Source organism: Malus domestica, chromosome 07 (assembly GCF_042453785.1).
Source record: "Malus domestica chromosome 07, GDT2T_hap1".
Classification (NCBI taxonomy): domain Eukaryota; kingdom Viridiplantae; phylum Streptophyta; class Magnoliopsida; order Rosales; family Rosaceae; genus Malus; species Malus domestica.
In genome coordinates, this window is record NC_091667.1 from 20,078,671 (window position 1) to 20,095,183 (window position 16,513).

General features: G+C 35.4%; 3 protein-coding genes across 3 annotated transcripts; 1 reads left to right on the forward strand and 2 right to left on the reverse strand.

Moving 5' to 3' along the window:
• Window positions 1–1,379: 1,379 nt before the first annotated feature.
• LOC114825866 (elicitor-responsive protein 3) lies at window positions 1,380–5,165 on the reverse strand. The gene is made up of 6 exons (XM_070825699.1): window positions 5,099–5,165; window positions 4,699–4,764; window positions 4,417–4,555; window positions 4,152–4,287; window positions 3,836–3,945; window positions 1,380–1,518 (listed from the first exon to the last, which is right to left on the reverse strand). Exons 1-6 carry the CDS (start codon window positions 5,163–5,165, stop codon window positions 1,380–1,382), a joined length of 657 nt encoding a protein of 218 aa, XP_070681800.1.
• Window positions 5,166–10,045: 4,880 nt separating this feature from the next.
• On the forward strand, window positions 10,046–11,464 carry LOC114826061 (gibberellin 20-oxidase-like protein). The gene is made up of 2 exons (XM_029105699.2): window positions 10,046–10,447; window positions 10,740–11,464. The coding sequence occupies exons 1-2, from the start codon at window positions 10,086–10,088 to the stop codon at window positions 11,359–11,361; spliced, it is 984 nt and encodes a 327-aa protein (XP_028961532.2). The 5' UTR covers window positions 10,046–10,085; the 3' UTR covers window positions 11,362–11,464.
• Window positions 11,465–12,148: 684 nt separating this feature from the next.
• LOC114826062 (transcription factor EGL1) lies at window positions 12,149–16,039 on the reverse strand. The gene is made up of 8 exons (XM_029105700.2): window positions 15,609–16,039; window positions 14,915–15,175; window positions 14,648–14,744; window positions 14,482–14,496; window positions 14,310–14,366; window positions 13,307–14,206; window positions 12,740–13,177; window positions 12,149–12,499 (listed from the first exon to the last, which is right to left on the reverse strand). Exons 1-8 carry the CDS (start codon window positions 15,722–15,724, stop codon window positions 12,428–12,430), a joined length of 1,956 nt encoding a protein of 651 aa, XP_028961533.2. The 5' UTR covers window positions 15,725–16,039; the 3' UTR covers window positions 12,149–12,427.
• Between the last annotated feature and the right edge of the window lie 474 nt (window positions 16,040–16,513).

Sequence of the window (16,513 nt, forward strand, 5' to 3'; positions counted from 1 at the left end):
TCTAAATCTAATGTCACCCTGCTTATGAAGTTGGATGTAATCCGCCTCTTGTTCTACAGTTACTCACTGACCAAATTTGTATGGTTTAATGGTGGCGCATGTTCAGGCTGTGATTCTCATTGTTACAACATGTACCTTAAAATAATGTATTTTATTTTCAAACCATGTGAGATGACAATTTTCCCTTGAGTGGGTGTTTTGAGTAATTTTTGAGTCTTGACTCGAAATTCAATTTCTTATACTTTTTAAGGTCTTCCTAACTATATTCATGTATGTGAATGTGAAATCGAAACGAAACCCCGATGACGTAATTGTAAAATTTTTAACTTTGGAGGGTAGACTCATAATTTAACTTTAAATATTTTTAGAGGTGTGATATCTACCCACAATTTTTTAGTTCTCACACACATTTCTAATTTTCGGCTGTCAGATCGGATGAATTGAAGACAATCAACGGACAGAAATTAACAAGGGTGTGTGAGAAGTAAAATATCCACGCAGCCCTATTTTTAAAGTGGGATTATACCCACTCTCGGTCCCTTTCTTCCCCTAACTGATGTTTCTGGACTGTTGGCATGTGTTTGTAGCGAAAATCAAGTCAGAGAGGCTTTGTAAATCTTACATGTGTTCTCACTGTGTTGCCCAGTTCCCGGCAAGCTAGTTCGAAGGGAAGTTAGCAAATCCAAGGTGGATTCAGTCTCCCATTGTCCTAAACGGTATTAGGTGAGCTCCAAGGTATTTTAACTACGTTTTATGTAATTTTGGAGAAAAAAAATGTGTTGAAATCAAGCTCAGGGGAAGCCTTGACCTTTATCTTCATTTTCTGCAATTTCTGGCTATACTCCGGCAATGACAGGAGAGGTCAACGGTAGGATTAATAGTGACGTTAGCAAATCCATTAGACTTAGGCCTGGTTTGGTACTGAGGTGATTTTGAAAAAAACTGGTATAAAAAAAAGCTGGGAGTTGTTTTTGTGTTTGGTAAACATTCAGCTTTAGCTTTTTTTCACAGTTTTGGGTGAAAAAAGCCAAAAACAAGAAGCTGCAAAACCTAGTTTTGAAAAATCGGTTTTTTTTCACATCTGTTTTACATAAAAGTTTACCAAACACTATAATACTGATTTTTTTTTTTCAAAAGCACTTTTACAAAAAAGTTTACCAAACGCTCTGCTACTTTATTTCACAGTTGCTTATTCTCATAGCACAGCAGAAACAACTTTTTTCCAAAGCACAGCAATACCAAACCAGCCTTTAATGGAATCTTCTAACGATAGAGATATATTCTGATATCCCTTTAAACATTTTATGACAACCAGCGCGTGGTACTGGCGACAACGAGTGTGACGTCTACTTGTCGAACCGTAACGGCAAGTACAACAGCTATCCCATGGTGGCGTGATTTCCCAGCGGTGACACTGCCGTGGAGGCTCGCGGTGGCGTGTGGCCAGAGAATGGCAACAGGGGCAGGACTTGAGACCTATCATAGGGATTTTCGGTGTTCTGAATCACGTGGCGCCCTCTGTTTGAAAATTCGATGTTTAAATAGTAGTTTTAGACAATTTTCCATAGAATGTCTTTAAAGCTTATTTTTAGCTTTATTCACATGCTTATTAGAGGTTAAAAAGGATTAGACAAAGAGCCTAATAAGGAAGGACTCTCTACTTACCTGTGAGTGAATCCTTTCGAAAACTTGACATTTTAAATTATTATTATATATGTTGATGCATATTACTATTATTGATAGTCTTTGAGGAGACTTATATCTAAATGATATCTTGAGACTATTGGTGATTTATTTTCACCACATGGTCATCCCACATGTATAGCAGCTACGACCGTAGGTTTATTTCAAGTACTTATATTTCTAGTACATGCTAGATTCGCTAGCACACGCTAGTCATCGATTAGGTAGATGTCATTTCACCTGCTTGCTATACATTTGATTTACTTTGATTGTGTGAATGTAAATACTTTCTTTGATAAGATGAGTGATGTAATATGAATCTGATCACTGTTATGGTAGTATTATAAGTATGTAGTTTTTGACTATATAAGTGATTTCAAAATGGGGGTTATTACTTTGAAATAATCTTTAACTAGATAAACTTGATCCACTTACCCTTTGTTTTCGACTTCTTAGGATGTAGCAGGAATAAAGAAAACTTCGACGGTGACGAGTGGGCATGGCAGTGAGGTGTTCATGAACATACTTTCGATTATGCATGGCATTGCACTACTTTGTGTTTATTGTTGTATGAAACTACTATCAGCTCTGGAGTGATATGATAATAATGGGATTGTATCCCTGAACATTTCCCTAGTTGAGGAGGTTGATTGGGAACACTTTGTAGTTGCTTTTGTTAATGAAAAATGAACTATTTGGTTCAAACTCTTTCACATCATAATTATCTTACTATGACTTTCGTTATTAAGTTGGCTTGTGACTTCATCTCATGATGGGGCCATATGGTCAATATAGTGGTGGCTAGCACATCATGGCCTCATAACTTGTGTTATTAAGATCAGGGTGTGTCACTCATGATTTAGAATTTTTAGTTTTTTAGTAGGTGTTTTTGGGTAGTGTAGGTTTGGCAAAAGATTGGGCTTACTTTTCATGATGTGGGTTTTTTATTTGTTAGTTCGGCTTTTGTATATGTTAGATTCCAATATGATCCTCTTTGGATTCTTTTGGTGAGGATTATAGAGATTCGTGAATTGTATTTGTTTATCGTGCGATTAGTTTTTGTCAAGTACTGTTTGTGTTTAATTTTAAATAAAAATTTTAAATAATTTCTGACCGCACGTGTACGATGAACGAACAAAATTAAGGGATTTCTAGTATCCTCACAAAGAGAATCCAGCGAAGATCCGGATTATGTTAGATTTGCTCATTCGCTTGTATCTGTTTTTTTAAATGTCATATATAGTAGAGATGGAGTGGTCTATTCTGATACAACTCGTACTTTCGTTGATCATTTTCTGTGCATAGCCTCCATTATAGCAGTTACTATTGGCTTCTTTTATAGTTTCTTTTAATAGTAGACGCTGTTTGTATTCAAAGAATGTTCTTCACTAGCTTTATTTGATGGTTTTACGTGCAAAATCTATCATGCGGTGCGTTATGAATTGAATGAATTTCTAATTGTCAGGATGGAAGTTCTTTTGATTTTGGATTGTGACTTGTGTTCCTAAACTGCTTCTAGTGCTTGTCAAGCCCACATATCCACCAGTATGGTGACTATTACGTTCCCCAAATTGACCTTATTTTTTGCTTTTAAGTCCTTTTGATTTGAAGACTCCACAAATTTAATCCATGATGCATTCTTTTAAGTTTGCAAATTTTATTAACCTTATATTTAAGCCGCTATTGTTTTACCTAAAAAAATTTAATCTTTTATATAAAAATTCTCCCAAATGTAACATGCATTTTTTGCCATTTAATTATGATTTAGGTTTCAAGTGTATGTAAATCTCTATGTATAGTTTCTTAATCTTGAAGATGTATCATACGTTAAGTTATCAAAATAACAATTATCACATAAGTTACATCTAGTGATATATTACTTAAATATTGTATTGGCGGAATTGTTTTAAGTGTGAAGAGATTGCATTGTTTCGTCATTTTCTTTTCTTAATAAAAAACAAACAATGAATCTTTTTTTTTATTTTTTGAAGTGATAACGTGCCAATATAAAGAAAAAGAATACTGATTTCCATACATAGTTCACCTTTACCAGACTAAAAAAAGAAAGCATGATACTCATGATTAAGACCCTGTGATTCCCTAATTATGCTTCTACTTACTTTTAGAACCCGTTCTATGACAAAACAAAAACCTCCACCATAAAATTCTCCATAAGTTGGCAATGCTCCTACAGATTGATCCTCTTGGTTTAATTGTGTCCTCTGCGGAGAATTCCCTTGTCTCTACCACCTGCCTTTCTTTCTGCATATTTAGTATACAGTCATCATGCAACATGTTTGCCATTGAAAAATAAAAAATTTGACTTATAAACTTGAGAAATGTTCTCTTGTTGGTACAATCTAACATGTTACATTGCTAGACTGAAACATAATTCTGAGTTGTTAAATCTAGTTTCAATGCGTGATTATATTGAATTCATTAACCACAAAATGTAAGTATATACGTACATTTGCAGTAAATCGGAATCCAATCCTTATCTCTCCTTTATAGGTGTCATCTTCAAGCACCACATTGTATGGAAGTGGTTTTAATTCAATGAAACCGCTGTCCCTTCCCTCAGTAACTATACCACCAAGATGAATCCTGCATAGCAGAAATTAAAGCTAATTATTGGGACGAAGAGAAATATTAATGTTTATCAGAAAATGAGATTTATGAAAAGCATGTACATAATTTAGGTAAAAAAAGAGAGATAATTAGGCATTTAAGTACATGGTTTCACCAACAAATCCCGCATCTGTGAATAATTCAGTGTCCATAATTCTGAGTTTGAGATGAGTCAGCTTCTTCCAATTTGACAAGGGAAATTTAAACGTGATTTTTTCATTCCAGCTAACCTTTTCATCTTCACCTGCATGCATCACACAACCCATTTAATCAATTAGCCAAAGGATGGTATATATATGTGTGTGTGTGCATATATATGCTATATATACATGCATATGTCTCCAAATGGGAGTCCAGATCTGGAGAGGAAACAAATTTAAGACATACCTGATGACTGTTTGCTTCTATATTCTTGATTTCCACACTTTATGATCACGTAGTAGGATGGTCTACCTGTAACAGTAATTGAGTGCAATGTGACTAATGAGATAAATAATATTCAAGAAATTAATTCGAAAAGCAAAAAAAAAAAAAAAAAAAAAAAAAAAAAAAGTACGAAAAATAGGACATCATTGTATAAATATTGAGGTTCTTTTAAATTTTGACATAGATTTTCAGGTACACAGTGTTTTGATCTATAGTAAAAATAAGTGAGATCCACTTTTGTGTGATATATCCCTCCTGAATTTTACTAGATCTTAGCACGTACTAAACATAAAGGGAAATTGCTCCTTTCAAGAAGGGTGAAGGGGTTAAATTTGGATTTAATCATATAACCATAGCTTACCAAGAAGATTTGTGTGCCTAATGCCTTCAGCATCAACAAGAAGCACTTCAAGGGTTCCTACTTTCATGTATGGCTGCATGTTGGCATTCACTCACATTTCACAGAAGGTACCTGTATATGCATGGTATATATAATGCTAATAGAAAATGAAACCAATGGTGCATGTCAGGTTCACTAATTAACTGGACGTTTAAAGGAGTAAATTTGAGCGTGTTTTGGTTTAATGAAAGGCTTATACACGTTTCATGTCATTTAATAAAACCATACATGTTTTTTCTGGTATTAATGGAAAAAAATATGGAGTGAATCGTAGCGGTATTTGTTTTCACTTAGTTGGAGGAGGTCTTATGTTTCATTCGTATAAATGATGAAGATGATATATATTTTTGATGAGTTTAATTTTGACTACGATTAGACAATTATGAGTTTATTTCCTCCAATGTAACAACAAACAAAGCTTCGAACCATGTAACTTGAAAAAAAGACTTGTAACTCAAGTAATTGCAAGTATTTATTCCTGCAACTGAAGAAGGTTTGATTTCTACATCCCCACTATGCTTTCCATGTCAAATCTGATGGGTTCTGCCCGATTTGGGCTCATTATGGGCCTAAGCCTAACAAGTCCCAAGAAAATAAAGTGTAGCTTTTGCCCTTGAAACAAAAAAAAACAAAAAAAAAAAAAAAAACAAAAAAAAAAAAAAAAAAAACAAAAAAACAAAAAAACAAAAAAATGCTCAAATACTTCCTCAGTTTAATTATGAGCACAAAATTGCATGTGGCCATTTACCACAACGGTGAAATAGAGTTGAGCATTTGCATGATGAAGTGGATTTGAACTTTGTTGGTGACTAATGTAACATCTAATCTAACAAAATCTATCGTTTGACAAAAAAAAAAAAAATTATGAGCACAAAATCTACAACATTATAGCCTAGTGGGATTTCCTACATGATATAAGCAATGTTTAAAATTTCTTGGGTAAAGTACAAAAAATTACCTCAACTATTGGTCTCACAACACTTTCATACCTCATCTTTTTAAAATGACAATGTCATACCTCATCTTACAAATTTGTCTCATACCTTCGTCAGTTTTTCTGTTAGTTTCTCTGTTAAGTGCTGACATGGCTAGATACGGGATCACTCACTAATCCAACTGGATTAAAAAATAATTAAATATATTTTTTAATAATTAAAAATTAAAAATTAAAAAAAAATATATTAAATCTCTCTCTCTAGCCTCTCTCCTCTCTCTCTCCCCCCTTTCTCTCGCCTTTCTCTTCTCTGCATCCCCAAAGCCCCTTCCCACCCGACCCCCCCATCCCTTTCCCACCCGTCCCCCTCAACCTTCCTCCACCACCTTCTCTCTCTTATCTCTCTCTCGCATCTCCCTCTCCTCTCCATCGTAGTCTCCTTCCTCCCCACTTCTCTCTCTCTCGCTGTGCCCAGAACCCCCCCAAACCCACCTGGATTTTTTCATCCACCCTCTTTTCTCGGACCTACCTGCAAGCTCCGACCCGCTTCCCTCTCCCACTCCATGGCCCACCACCGATCTGCAGTTGTTGCCGTCTCCGAAGTTGTCAAGGAGAAAGGGAGAAAGAGAGAGAGCTGTCAAGGTCAGCGCCGACGAGGTTGCCGTCTTCCCCTAACCCAAACCCAGATCCCACCCCAAACCAGCCACTCCCATTCCCACCAGGTGCCTTTCTTCTCTTCCTCCGCCGCTCTCTCTATTTCTAACCTACAAGCATGCATAAAAAACAAATCACCCACCAATGAGAACACACCATTAACAAAAGTTCAAAAATCCATCTTCCAGTTTACCTCACTTTTCTAAGAAGATGGAACCTTCAGAATATCAAAAAAAATCATTTCCTTTCTCCCACATTTTCCGAGCAACCAAACAAAGCAAAACCATTCAATTTTTCCCAAAAAAAAAAAAACCCAAGTTATATTCACAAGAGACTCGGCAGCGGTGGTGGGCTCAGGATTGTTGCTGCGTGTTGCTGGGCTTGAAGATGGTGCTGGGCTATGGGAGTAAAGGGAGGTGGCAGAGGCGTTCCTCAACTTCTGCAAACCTGACGACGAAGTTGATTACTTGGTAATCGTGGGGCGACAAGGCTGTCAAGGATTCGCATAAGTATTCGAACCCATATGGGTAATTTGGTAAGGAAGGGGAGGAGATCAATGGAGGGAGTGGGTACCCGGAGAAGGGTGCGGTTGGTGTGCCTGAGATTGGCGACTTTGATGTCGTCAGTTAGAATAGGGAAGAAGGTGATAGTCGTTGGTGGATGGAGTTGACGATGAAGAGGAGAGAAGGGAGGGTAAGTGCGAGTTGCAGATGAGAGAAATGTGGGTGGGGTTGCAGATGAGAGAAGAGAGAAAGGGGGTGGATTGGATTTGGGGAAGACGGGAGGGGGAAAGGGGGTGGGTCCCCATGTAAAAAAAAATAAATGATTTTAATTTTTTAGTTTTTAATAATTAATTAATTTTTTAATTTTTTATTAATTTATTTAAGCCACGTCACTATTTAAGCCAAGCCACGCCATCACTTAACAGAGAAACTAACAGAAAAACTAACGGAGGTATGACATTGGCACAAATTTGTAAGATGAGGTATGACATTGTCATTTTAAAAAGATGAGGTATGAAAGTGTCGTGAGACCAATAGTTGAGGTAGTTTTTTGTACTTTACCCAAATTTCTTTGATATGATCCTTTTCATGGAATTATTCAAAAAATCAAAGAAAGATATAGAAATGCAAGTGAAGTCTCAACTTCACCTTATATCGGATAAATTTTTAAGTTTAGGCTAAAATCGACATATATTGTTGATATTTCTGACACATCTGTTAAATATCGGAGAAACTCTTATATTTCGTCCAAACCAATCTTTGACAATCCCTAAAGTTTCATTTTAACTTTTCATTATTTCCATCGAAAGTAATCGATATTGATATCGATGTTCGCTATATCCGTCGATATTTCTATAAATTTGCATATTGATATATTCACCGATATCAATATAGATATTCGATATTTCTACAAATTTGCATATCGATATTTTAAACCTTGGGTATAAGTAAATTAATGGTCAAATGGAGAGTTTCACACTGAATACTTCTTTTAAATGGGAATGATGGTGCAGTTTCCTAAATGCAAAACAAAGGCCACTAGTAGCTCAAAGTTGCTTACTTTTTCTGGAAAATAACAATTTAAAAAAGGCAATTAGCTAAGATGATGAAAAATTAAATTTTAATTGTCAAATTGATTAGGTGTCTTTATACACAATTTGTATCACCTTCATAGACTCACCACCCATCATATTTGTTTAAGGTAATTAGTTCAGCACTTTGATTTATAGAATCATTAGAACATCCAATTTGCCTAAAGAAAAAAAGGTCAGCTAGATTTTCAAATTGTCCTTATGTGTTTGAATTGTTCATCATGGATTCATAGAAAGAAAAAAAAAAAAACTACAAAAGATATTGGCACTTTAGCTGGTAACTATTCTACTTTATCCTTGCTTTTGATATTTGGCCATTGTAGATGTCTAGATTAATTACTAAAAAGTAAAAACTACTCATCATTGGATGTCTAATATTTGGCCCAATGTGTGACTCATCGACTTGTTCGCTATGTTTTGTCTAATATATTAATTTGTTTAGTTTGAGATGCCTTCTGATATTAGCGAATGTTTCCAATCAATATGTGTGTGTATATATATCTTTCTTTCAGTTGTTTTATAATTAAGGTTTTTTCCCGTACCGCGGAGGCTAAAAAGCTAAACTAAGCGACATGCCTCTTTGGATTTTTTTTTTCTTTGTGGAAAACTAGAGTGGCAGACATGCAATGATATACTTTATATACATAATGTTACACATGATGTCCATTAATTCTTCTAAACCAATATAATATATAAGAGATAGGTTTCACATGATCTTCTATCTTCTACTACTACATATGCTTTGCTGGTCATAAACGTTTTCCAGGAATAACTATATATAATTAGGGTTTTATATTATATAGAGAACCCAGAAGCCATGCATAACATGCTAACAAAATTTAAGAAAGTCCATACATATGACCTGGATACCTACCTACAGCCTGTACTCTTGCCTCTGAATTTGTGATTGCAAATTAAATTAAATTTCAAGACTATATAGTCAAACATGATGTATATGGTTGATTTTTGGAATTACATACAGCTAATTTACTAAAGTTCTGATATATTATTTTAGTCAAAATGATTTTAATTATATGAAGAAACAGTTTCCAAGAAAAAAAATATATATGAAGAAACAACTAAATTTCCACTTTCCAATGTCAATATATTTGGAAAAAATTATATGAAGAAACAACTAAATTTCCATTTTCCAATGTTAATATACAATCAATGTCCTATCATTGTACACCATTTTATCTGCGTTACCAAGATATGAGAAACCTCGCCCGTACAGGGAAGCTTTATTACTTTCGGTGCTTAAATTATAGAAAGCATAAAGTCTGACTTCGACACCACTCATTATCTAAAAGAGCGTTCTGTATAATAATATTAAGACTAAAAATTATTCATGAATATAAAATTACTCAATAGAACCCATACACAACAACATTCATTATCTAAAGGATAATGAGACTAAATTTTGAAATAAATTTACAAACCAAATAATATGTCACTAATAGAAAATAAGCACGTTAATCAACGCTCAAGTAATAATCAAATCATCAACTCCCACATCATTTAGTTTGCAAATTTAGTTTCAAAAGAATAATCTCCGTAATATTATCCTTATCTAAAAGAGCATCCTAAACAATATCAAAACTATAAAATTACTAAATAAAACCCACACACAATAACGCGTATTAAGCTAATATACGTGCTACCCCTTTGAACTAGACTTTAACCAACCATCTATTGAGTACCTTAAACCCATATGGACAAAGTAAACCTTTTAACCTACATTCTAGGCTCTAGACAGTCTAGATGCAATGTCAGAAATATCTCAAACGTCTGTGAAACTCCCCATGCTAGACATTTGTCAGGCAATATTGGACCCATCTTCTCTATCCTCTCTAGCTGAAGCCTTCAAAACATGGGGCTTCTTCCACATCACCAATCACGGGATCTCCAAAGATCTTTTCAGAAAACTATATTCTCTGTCGAATGACCTTTTCAGCCTCCCTTCTGATACCAAACTCAAACTTGGCCCTTTGTCTTCTGCCAAAACTTATACCCCTCACTTCATAGCCTCTCCCTTCTTTGAAAGCCTCAGAGTTTCTGGCCCCAGGTTCTTTGATTCTGCTCAAACTTCTGCGCATGTTCTCTTTGACCAACACAACTCTGAATTCAGGTATTATAACTGTATCTATATACTCTGTGTTTGTGTATGTATAACTATATAACTATATATATATATATATATTCTATAAAGATGTTTCTGTTTACCTTTTCTTTATGTAATTTCTCTTCATCCTAATTTTCTTGAGTTCGGAAAGAGAGTAGTAATTCAAAGTTAAAAAGCGCTCACTCCTGCATCCGAGGTCCTATGTTTGATTTTCCCTTGATGCAATGTTGCTTGTATCGAAAGAAATTTTGCTTGAGGTTATAATTTTTATTTTATTTTATTTATTTCTTTCTACTAATGAAATATTACAGGAATATGGGAGCAAGATGGCGGAACTATCAAAGAAAATCGTAAGGATTGCTTTGATGAGCTTGGGGGAAGGATTGGAGAAGAAACATTACGAATCTGAATTCAAAAAGTGCCATGGTTACTTGAGAGTGAACAACTACTCGACCCCTCCAGAAAGTTCGGAAGATCAACATCAAGAAGTTGGACTTGGAATGCACACTGACATGAGCTGTGTGACGATTGTGTACCAAGACGAAATCGGAGGGCTTCAAGTGAGATCAAAGGAGGGAAAGTGGATGGACATAACTCCATGTGAGGGGACCTTGGTGGTGAACATAGGAGACATGTTTCAAGCTTGGAGCAATGAGAATTTGAGGTCATCAGAACATAGAGTCATTTTAAAGCAGCCGAAAAATCGCTTTTCGATGGGCTTTTTTTGGTGTTTCGAGGATGAGAAGGCGATTTTTGCACCAGAAGATGTGGTGGGAGAAGGTAATGAGAGGATCTACAAGCCATTTGTTTGCTTGGATTATTTGAAGTTCAGAGAGAGCAATGAGAGAGGGAAGTTTGAAAAAGTTGGGTTTACTGTGAGGGATTTTGCTGGGATTAATCACCAAAATTACCAAAGGTGACAGTTAAAAACGAATTCAAAGTCTCTCTTGTAATAAATTTAGCAAAATTAGGAATTGTATTATATGATAATCTGGCTTTAAAATAGTAATGGTTGTGATTAAATTTGTATGTGCCAGTGTGCTTGTGCTTATTAGCATTATTTTTACACTAGTCCTTGTATTTTATCATTATTGTCCTTATTATAAGCATGTTTATTTTTCTATAATTGCAAACAATTATTCATTTCATCTTGGAAAATTTATGGAAAAATGTATTTTCATGTCATAGAGACATCTTACCCATTCTACTTGCTTGGTCATGTTTCACTCGATTTATATTCCTCGATTTCTTTCTATTTCCCGCCTGCCTCAAGTGATAAATGCTTCTGCCTAGCACTTTTTGTTTCCTTGAAGAATTAGATGAAAGAATTATTTAATTTTGAACACGTGAAGATGGTGGGCAATTGGCAACTTGGCATTGCTTTGCCAATGCATTCCAAATAAAGTAATCCAACTGCAACTTGCAATATTGAATGATGCAACTACTGTTGATTGGTGAACACTTTATCTTGAATTCTATGTCTGGAAATTGAAAGAGATCCCAAAATTGTTATATGTTGTGCTCAGAAGGTGTTAGAAATTCATGGGACATGGCCTTCCTTTCATCTAATTTTTTTATGTCAATAAATACATGCAAATTGGAATGATGCTACGCATTATTCACGAAAATTCTATGGTGCTTCGGAAATGAAGAGAAAAACTTGATGTTGATTTGTCTCAAACATTTACAGTGGCAGCAACAGAAGCAAAAGAGAAAAACTTACTATATTAAAATCACATACGATACGAGACAAGTTATATTGGAATTTGGATGTTCCATTTGTCCATCACATTCACATGAACAAAGTTACTACTACTGAAGCTTATTATCCAATGACAAGGTTAAACAGTACAACTGGGGAATGCATGTTACGAACCAGATCAAACTGCCCCAGTTACTGCTGCAGATTTTGTTTTTCATCAAGCAGCTACATTACTCTTCCTGCGTAGAAATCCTACAACTACAACATTAGCTTTGTCCGGCTTCTCAGCACTTACCAGCAATTTTCCAAAGCGCCTGCTTAATCATCCCCACTGGTGAAATCGCCGCTCCTCGAAACTGAAACCAACTCAGAAAGAGAACAGTTAATGTAGCAGCATCAGAATGTTTGAATATGAAAGCAAACCAACAAAAGAATTCAAATTGAATGGAGGACTTATTGACATTGGATTGACTAATAATACGGATGATTCAGGACGGGCATTTTAGATCACCGGATATGTTCTAGAGCCGGTTAGAATGCAACTACTAGTTCCATCAATCGTATTGTATTACACCAGAAGGCTCAGAAGTACAAACCTTTGATTTAAGGCTCAATGTGAGAACACCGTCAAGGATGGATGATTGGACCGAATGTGCATCTAAGTACAGATTGTTAATGGCATCCATTATATCAAGCAAGATATATTCCCGGTAAGGGCATCTCATCTCTATCAGAACCTCTTGCTCTTTTACACACACTTTCACATCTAGTGGCAAGCTTTCTCCGGAAACAAGCATATTGGGATATGGGTCAGTTTCGTCAATGTCACAGGCCTTTCTCTTCTTTACTAAAGACTTTTTCACATTGTTCTTCTTTGTTTTATCATAGTTATCTGATGTCTTCTCTACCCTGTTCAGGAATTTCCCTCTAGAAATAGCTTCCACGATGTCCATGCAGGATTCCATCTCTTCTGCTCGTGCCTCAAGCTCTTTCAAGTACTTGATCGTATCATCAAGGATCGAAGCTTTATCAACCTGAAAAAGAAAATTCAGTAAATTCAAATTACGGAAAGTATGTTATTACAAAATAGTACATGACAGAACACGAAATTTTTAGTCAAAATAAATGTAAAGATGGTTTTCAACACAGGCATCTAAAGTTACCTCAGTGATAGAAGGAACCATTGACCTGAGGACCAACAATTTTTCGTTCTCTCTCATTTTATCATGTTCCCTGTTAATATCGTCACCTTGCAAATTTGGGAGCAAATCTTTTCCCGTATTTTCTTTACCGGTTGCCATAGGCGAGTGAAGACCATACATTAAAGGAACAGTGAACAAAATCTTCTTTAATGTCTTCTGATGTACTGTTGGCCTACAACTACCAACAACTTCTTTCTTCCATTTCACAAAACTGGATTTGCTCTCTCCGTCGCAAAAACATGGATTTTCAATCAGCTTCATTGAGCTTCCTAGAAGAGTAGAAAGAGTTCTTTTGTAGTGTACATGTTCATCAACAGATCCAAGATACAAAGAACTTAGTTTTGTGTCATTGAAGTTTTGAAGTTCCTTTAAATGGATATGGTTCGCATTCTCGTGTTTAGCAAAAGAGTGAGCCTTTCCTTGATTAACAAAAGCTTCAGATATGGAGTCACTAGAATTCATGGAATCTTGAACGCCACTGCTGAAGTCTTCATCCATGAAATGCCAACTCTGAACCTGAGAAGCCACAGCATCGGTACCTTCAAGCATCATGGAGTCTTCTGTCGGATGATTGTGATCACAACCATTAGAACATTCATCAGAAGAGTCCATGTTGACCTCTTCATGGTTTCCGAGTAAACCATTAATTCCCCTCTGATCAAATTTGATTTCTTCCGAAGGGGAATATAGGTTCTCTAAAGGCAATGTATCAACTACGTCATGGTCAACCTTGGCAACTATTTGCTCTGAATCATCGTCTGGTTTGTGAGGGGCAGAGGAAGATTTCTCACAGCAATCAGGCTTTGAAAAATCTAGTAAGGAAGCCTTGATGTGTTGAATGAGATTAAGGTCCTCCGATACCTTTAGATATCACAGAAGGAGAAGAATTATTTAAACGAAGACAAATTAAAACTGTTAAAATAACTGGAAACCGAAAGTAATTTAACTCAAGAAGAGAAATTACCAGCTCAGTCACACCTAGCTCAACAACACCCCCCAGGTAGGGAAAGCAGACTACAGTCTGAAAAGCAAAAGTGTTGAAAAATATCACATTGATGGCGTTGTGAAGTAAACTAACAAATTAAACACAATGTGGAATGAACCAGAAGATGAATACCACGAAGGAATCACTATACCTGAACAGATGCACTCTGTGAGCAACCGTTGATATCCATCCATAGAAGAACAAGTTAACAGAGAAAACAAAAGCAGTCAGTCCAATTTGCATCTTTAATATTAAAAAATTTACAGGAGCTGAAATTAGCAGTAACTTTAAACAAATCACAACCAAGAAAAACCTACCTTCGCCAGCAAAGAGCGCGAGAAAACTTTACTATCCGCATGTTGAGCATTGCACAACCAAATGGTTTGGCCAGTTGCCAATGCTCTTCCTGGCAAACTATACACAAAGTGGAGAAATAAGTTACAAAATCATAATATGGAACGTATAAGCTGACATGAAATCTAGAAGCAAAAGAAAGGAAAACACATAAATACACGCAAACAGAAACATTAAGCAATAAAACAAGGGAACATTTTTTACACCAGTTGAAGAGATCAGTATAGTACCCTTCGCCAGGATTGAATATGAAGGACATGCAAAGCAAGTAATACCACTCGGCATCTGTGAGATCTTCCGGGGACAATACAGCAGAAGGCGCTTTAGCTTGCTGCTCAGTCTCAGTCTCACCTTCTAGAAGAGACTTATACAGCTCTCTGAGTTGCACATTCCTCTGTAAACCCATTTTATCGGTTTTAAGTTCCACACCTTCAACTTTTTTTCGGGTTTTGATGTCTCCATTGTAGTACCCCTCACCCCATTCCAGCACCCTACAAAAAAATGATCATAATTTAAAGCTAAACACGAAATGTCCTAAGCAACAATAACTGATACCTACCGAATAAAACCGAAAAAAGAAAAACTGCATCTAGGGATGCAGAGTTTATTAAATTTTTAGCCTACTTTCCAATTAAAAGAGGACATTTTCACTTTTCAAATTATAATTTTCCGGTTTTCCTTCCAAATTAATTTTTTCTTTCACTTTCAAAGGGATTTCAGCTCAAATAACTCGCTTTACCTGAGCGTAAGTTCATAAGCAACATCAGATTCATCTTAATTTCACCCATTTTTATACTGCAGAACTTCTTCATTTTACTTGCACATAATTATAAAAAAGCAAAACAAAATTGAAAATTGTTCATCACCTAGGAAATAAAATAAAAATAAATACTTGAAAAAAAAAAAAAGAAAAAAATACATTACCCTTGTTGTGTAGTTGACAATGACCAGAAAATTGCATAGCTCCACTTAATACTCCTCACAGCAACAGCAAACTGTTTTCTCAGATTCCCCGGCACCCTCTCATGATTCTGAGCCATTTTCCCCACAAATATAATTCAACTTACACAAGTAAAAAAACCCCCCACCAAGCTCATCAGCCAAGAAAAAACATGAAAATTTGGGGTTTTTCTTGGATTTTGGTTTCAGCTGAATGCTATTAGTGATTTCTGCAGAAAACCCATGATTTATATCAGAGTTTTGAGGGGGATTTCAGTGAAGTGCAGGCATATATTTTACAGTTCTTTGGAGACCAGAAATCCAGAAGGCTGCAAAGTTGAGCTATGGAGTTTATCTTGGTCTTATACTTTAGAAGCAAACTGTGCAGTACTACTGTGTTTGGTGGTGGTAAAGACGTGCACGGTGTGGGAGTTCTGCCTTTTTAAGCTTGAATTTTGCACAAGAATCTTCGTCTTGTTTTTTTTTTCAATTAAGTAATTCTTATTTCTGTGAAACAAAAAGAGTAATTTACTTGATTACAAACCCAACATCACTTCTTAATGAGGTGTTTTTATTTTATTTTTTGAAAATATATTTTATTTATACAATCCACATACTATACTAAATTTTCCTCCTCAATATACTTTGTAATGAATTTATAAAACGCGTGCTTATGATCAGAACCGTTTATATTATAAATTATTTTAAAGATATTTTCTGAAAAAAAATCAATAAAATATGACATCATTTAGTCATCGAGTTGTATAAAAACAAATGAACGACTACATTAAAGGCATTACGAATGATGACTGAACGACCTTATTTTTAATCAATTTGTATAGATGATCTTTACAGAGTGATTTATAATTTGAACTGTTCTGAGTATAAGC

Excerpts from the sequence above, each read along its gene's own strand:
- LOC114825866 (XM_070825699.1), bottom strand. The coding sequence starts at position 5,165 with ATGAAAGTAGGAACCCTTGAAGTGCTTCTTGTTGATGCTGAAGGCATT. Across the intron at positions 4,556-4,698 it reads TAGAAGCAAACAGTCATCAG|GTGAAGATGAAAAGGTTAGC; the intron begins GTATGTCTTAAA and ends TGATGCATGCAG. Across the intron at positions 1,519-3,835 it reads TGGAGAATTTTATGGTGGAG|AGGGCGCCACGTGATTCAGA; the intron begins GTTTTTGTTTTG and ends ATTTTCAAACAG.
- LOC114826061 (XM_029105699.2), top strand. The coding sequence starts at position 10,086 with ATGTCAGAAATATCTCAAACGTCTGTGAAACTCCCCATGCTAGACATT. Across the intron at positions 10,448-10,739 it reads CAACACAACTCTGAATTCAG|TGAAATATTACAGGAATATG; the intron begins GTATTATAACTG and ends TCTTTCTACTAA.
- LOC114826062 (XM_029105700.2), bottom strand. The coding sequence starts at position 15,724 with ATGGCTCAGAATCATGAGAGGGTGCCGGGGAATCTGAGAAAACAGTTT. Across the intron at positions 14,745-14,914 it reads ATATTCAATCCTGGCGAAGG|TTTGCCAGGAAGAGCATTGG; the intron begins GTACTATACTGA and ends CTTTGTGTATAG. Across the intron at positions 13,178-13,306 it reads TGGTTCCTTCTATCACTGAG|GTTGATAAAGCTTCGATCCT; the intron begins GTAACTTTAGAT and ends TTTCTTTTTCAG.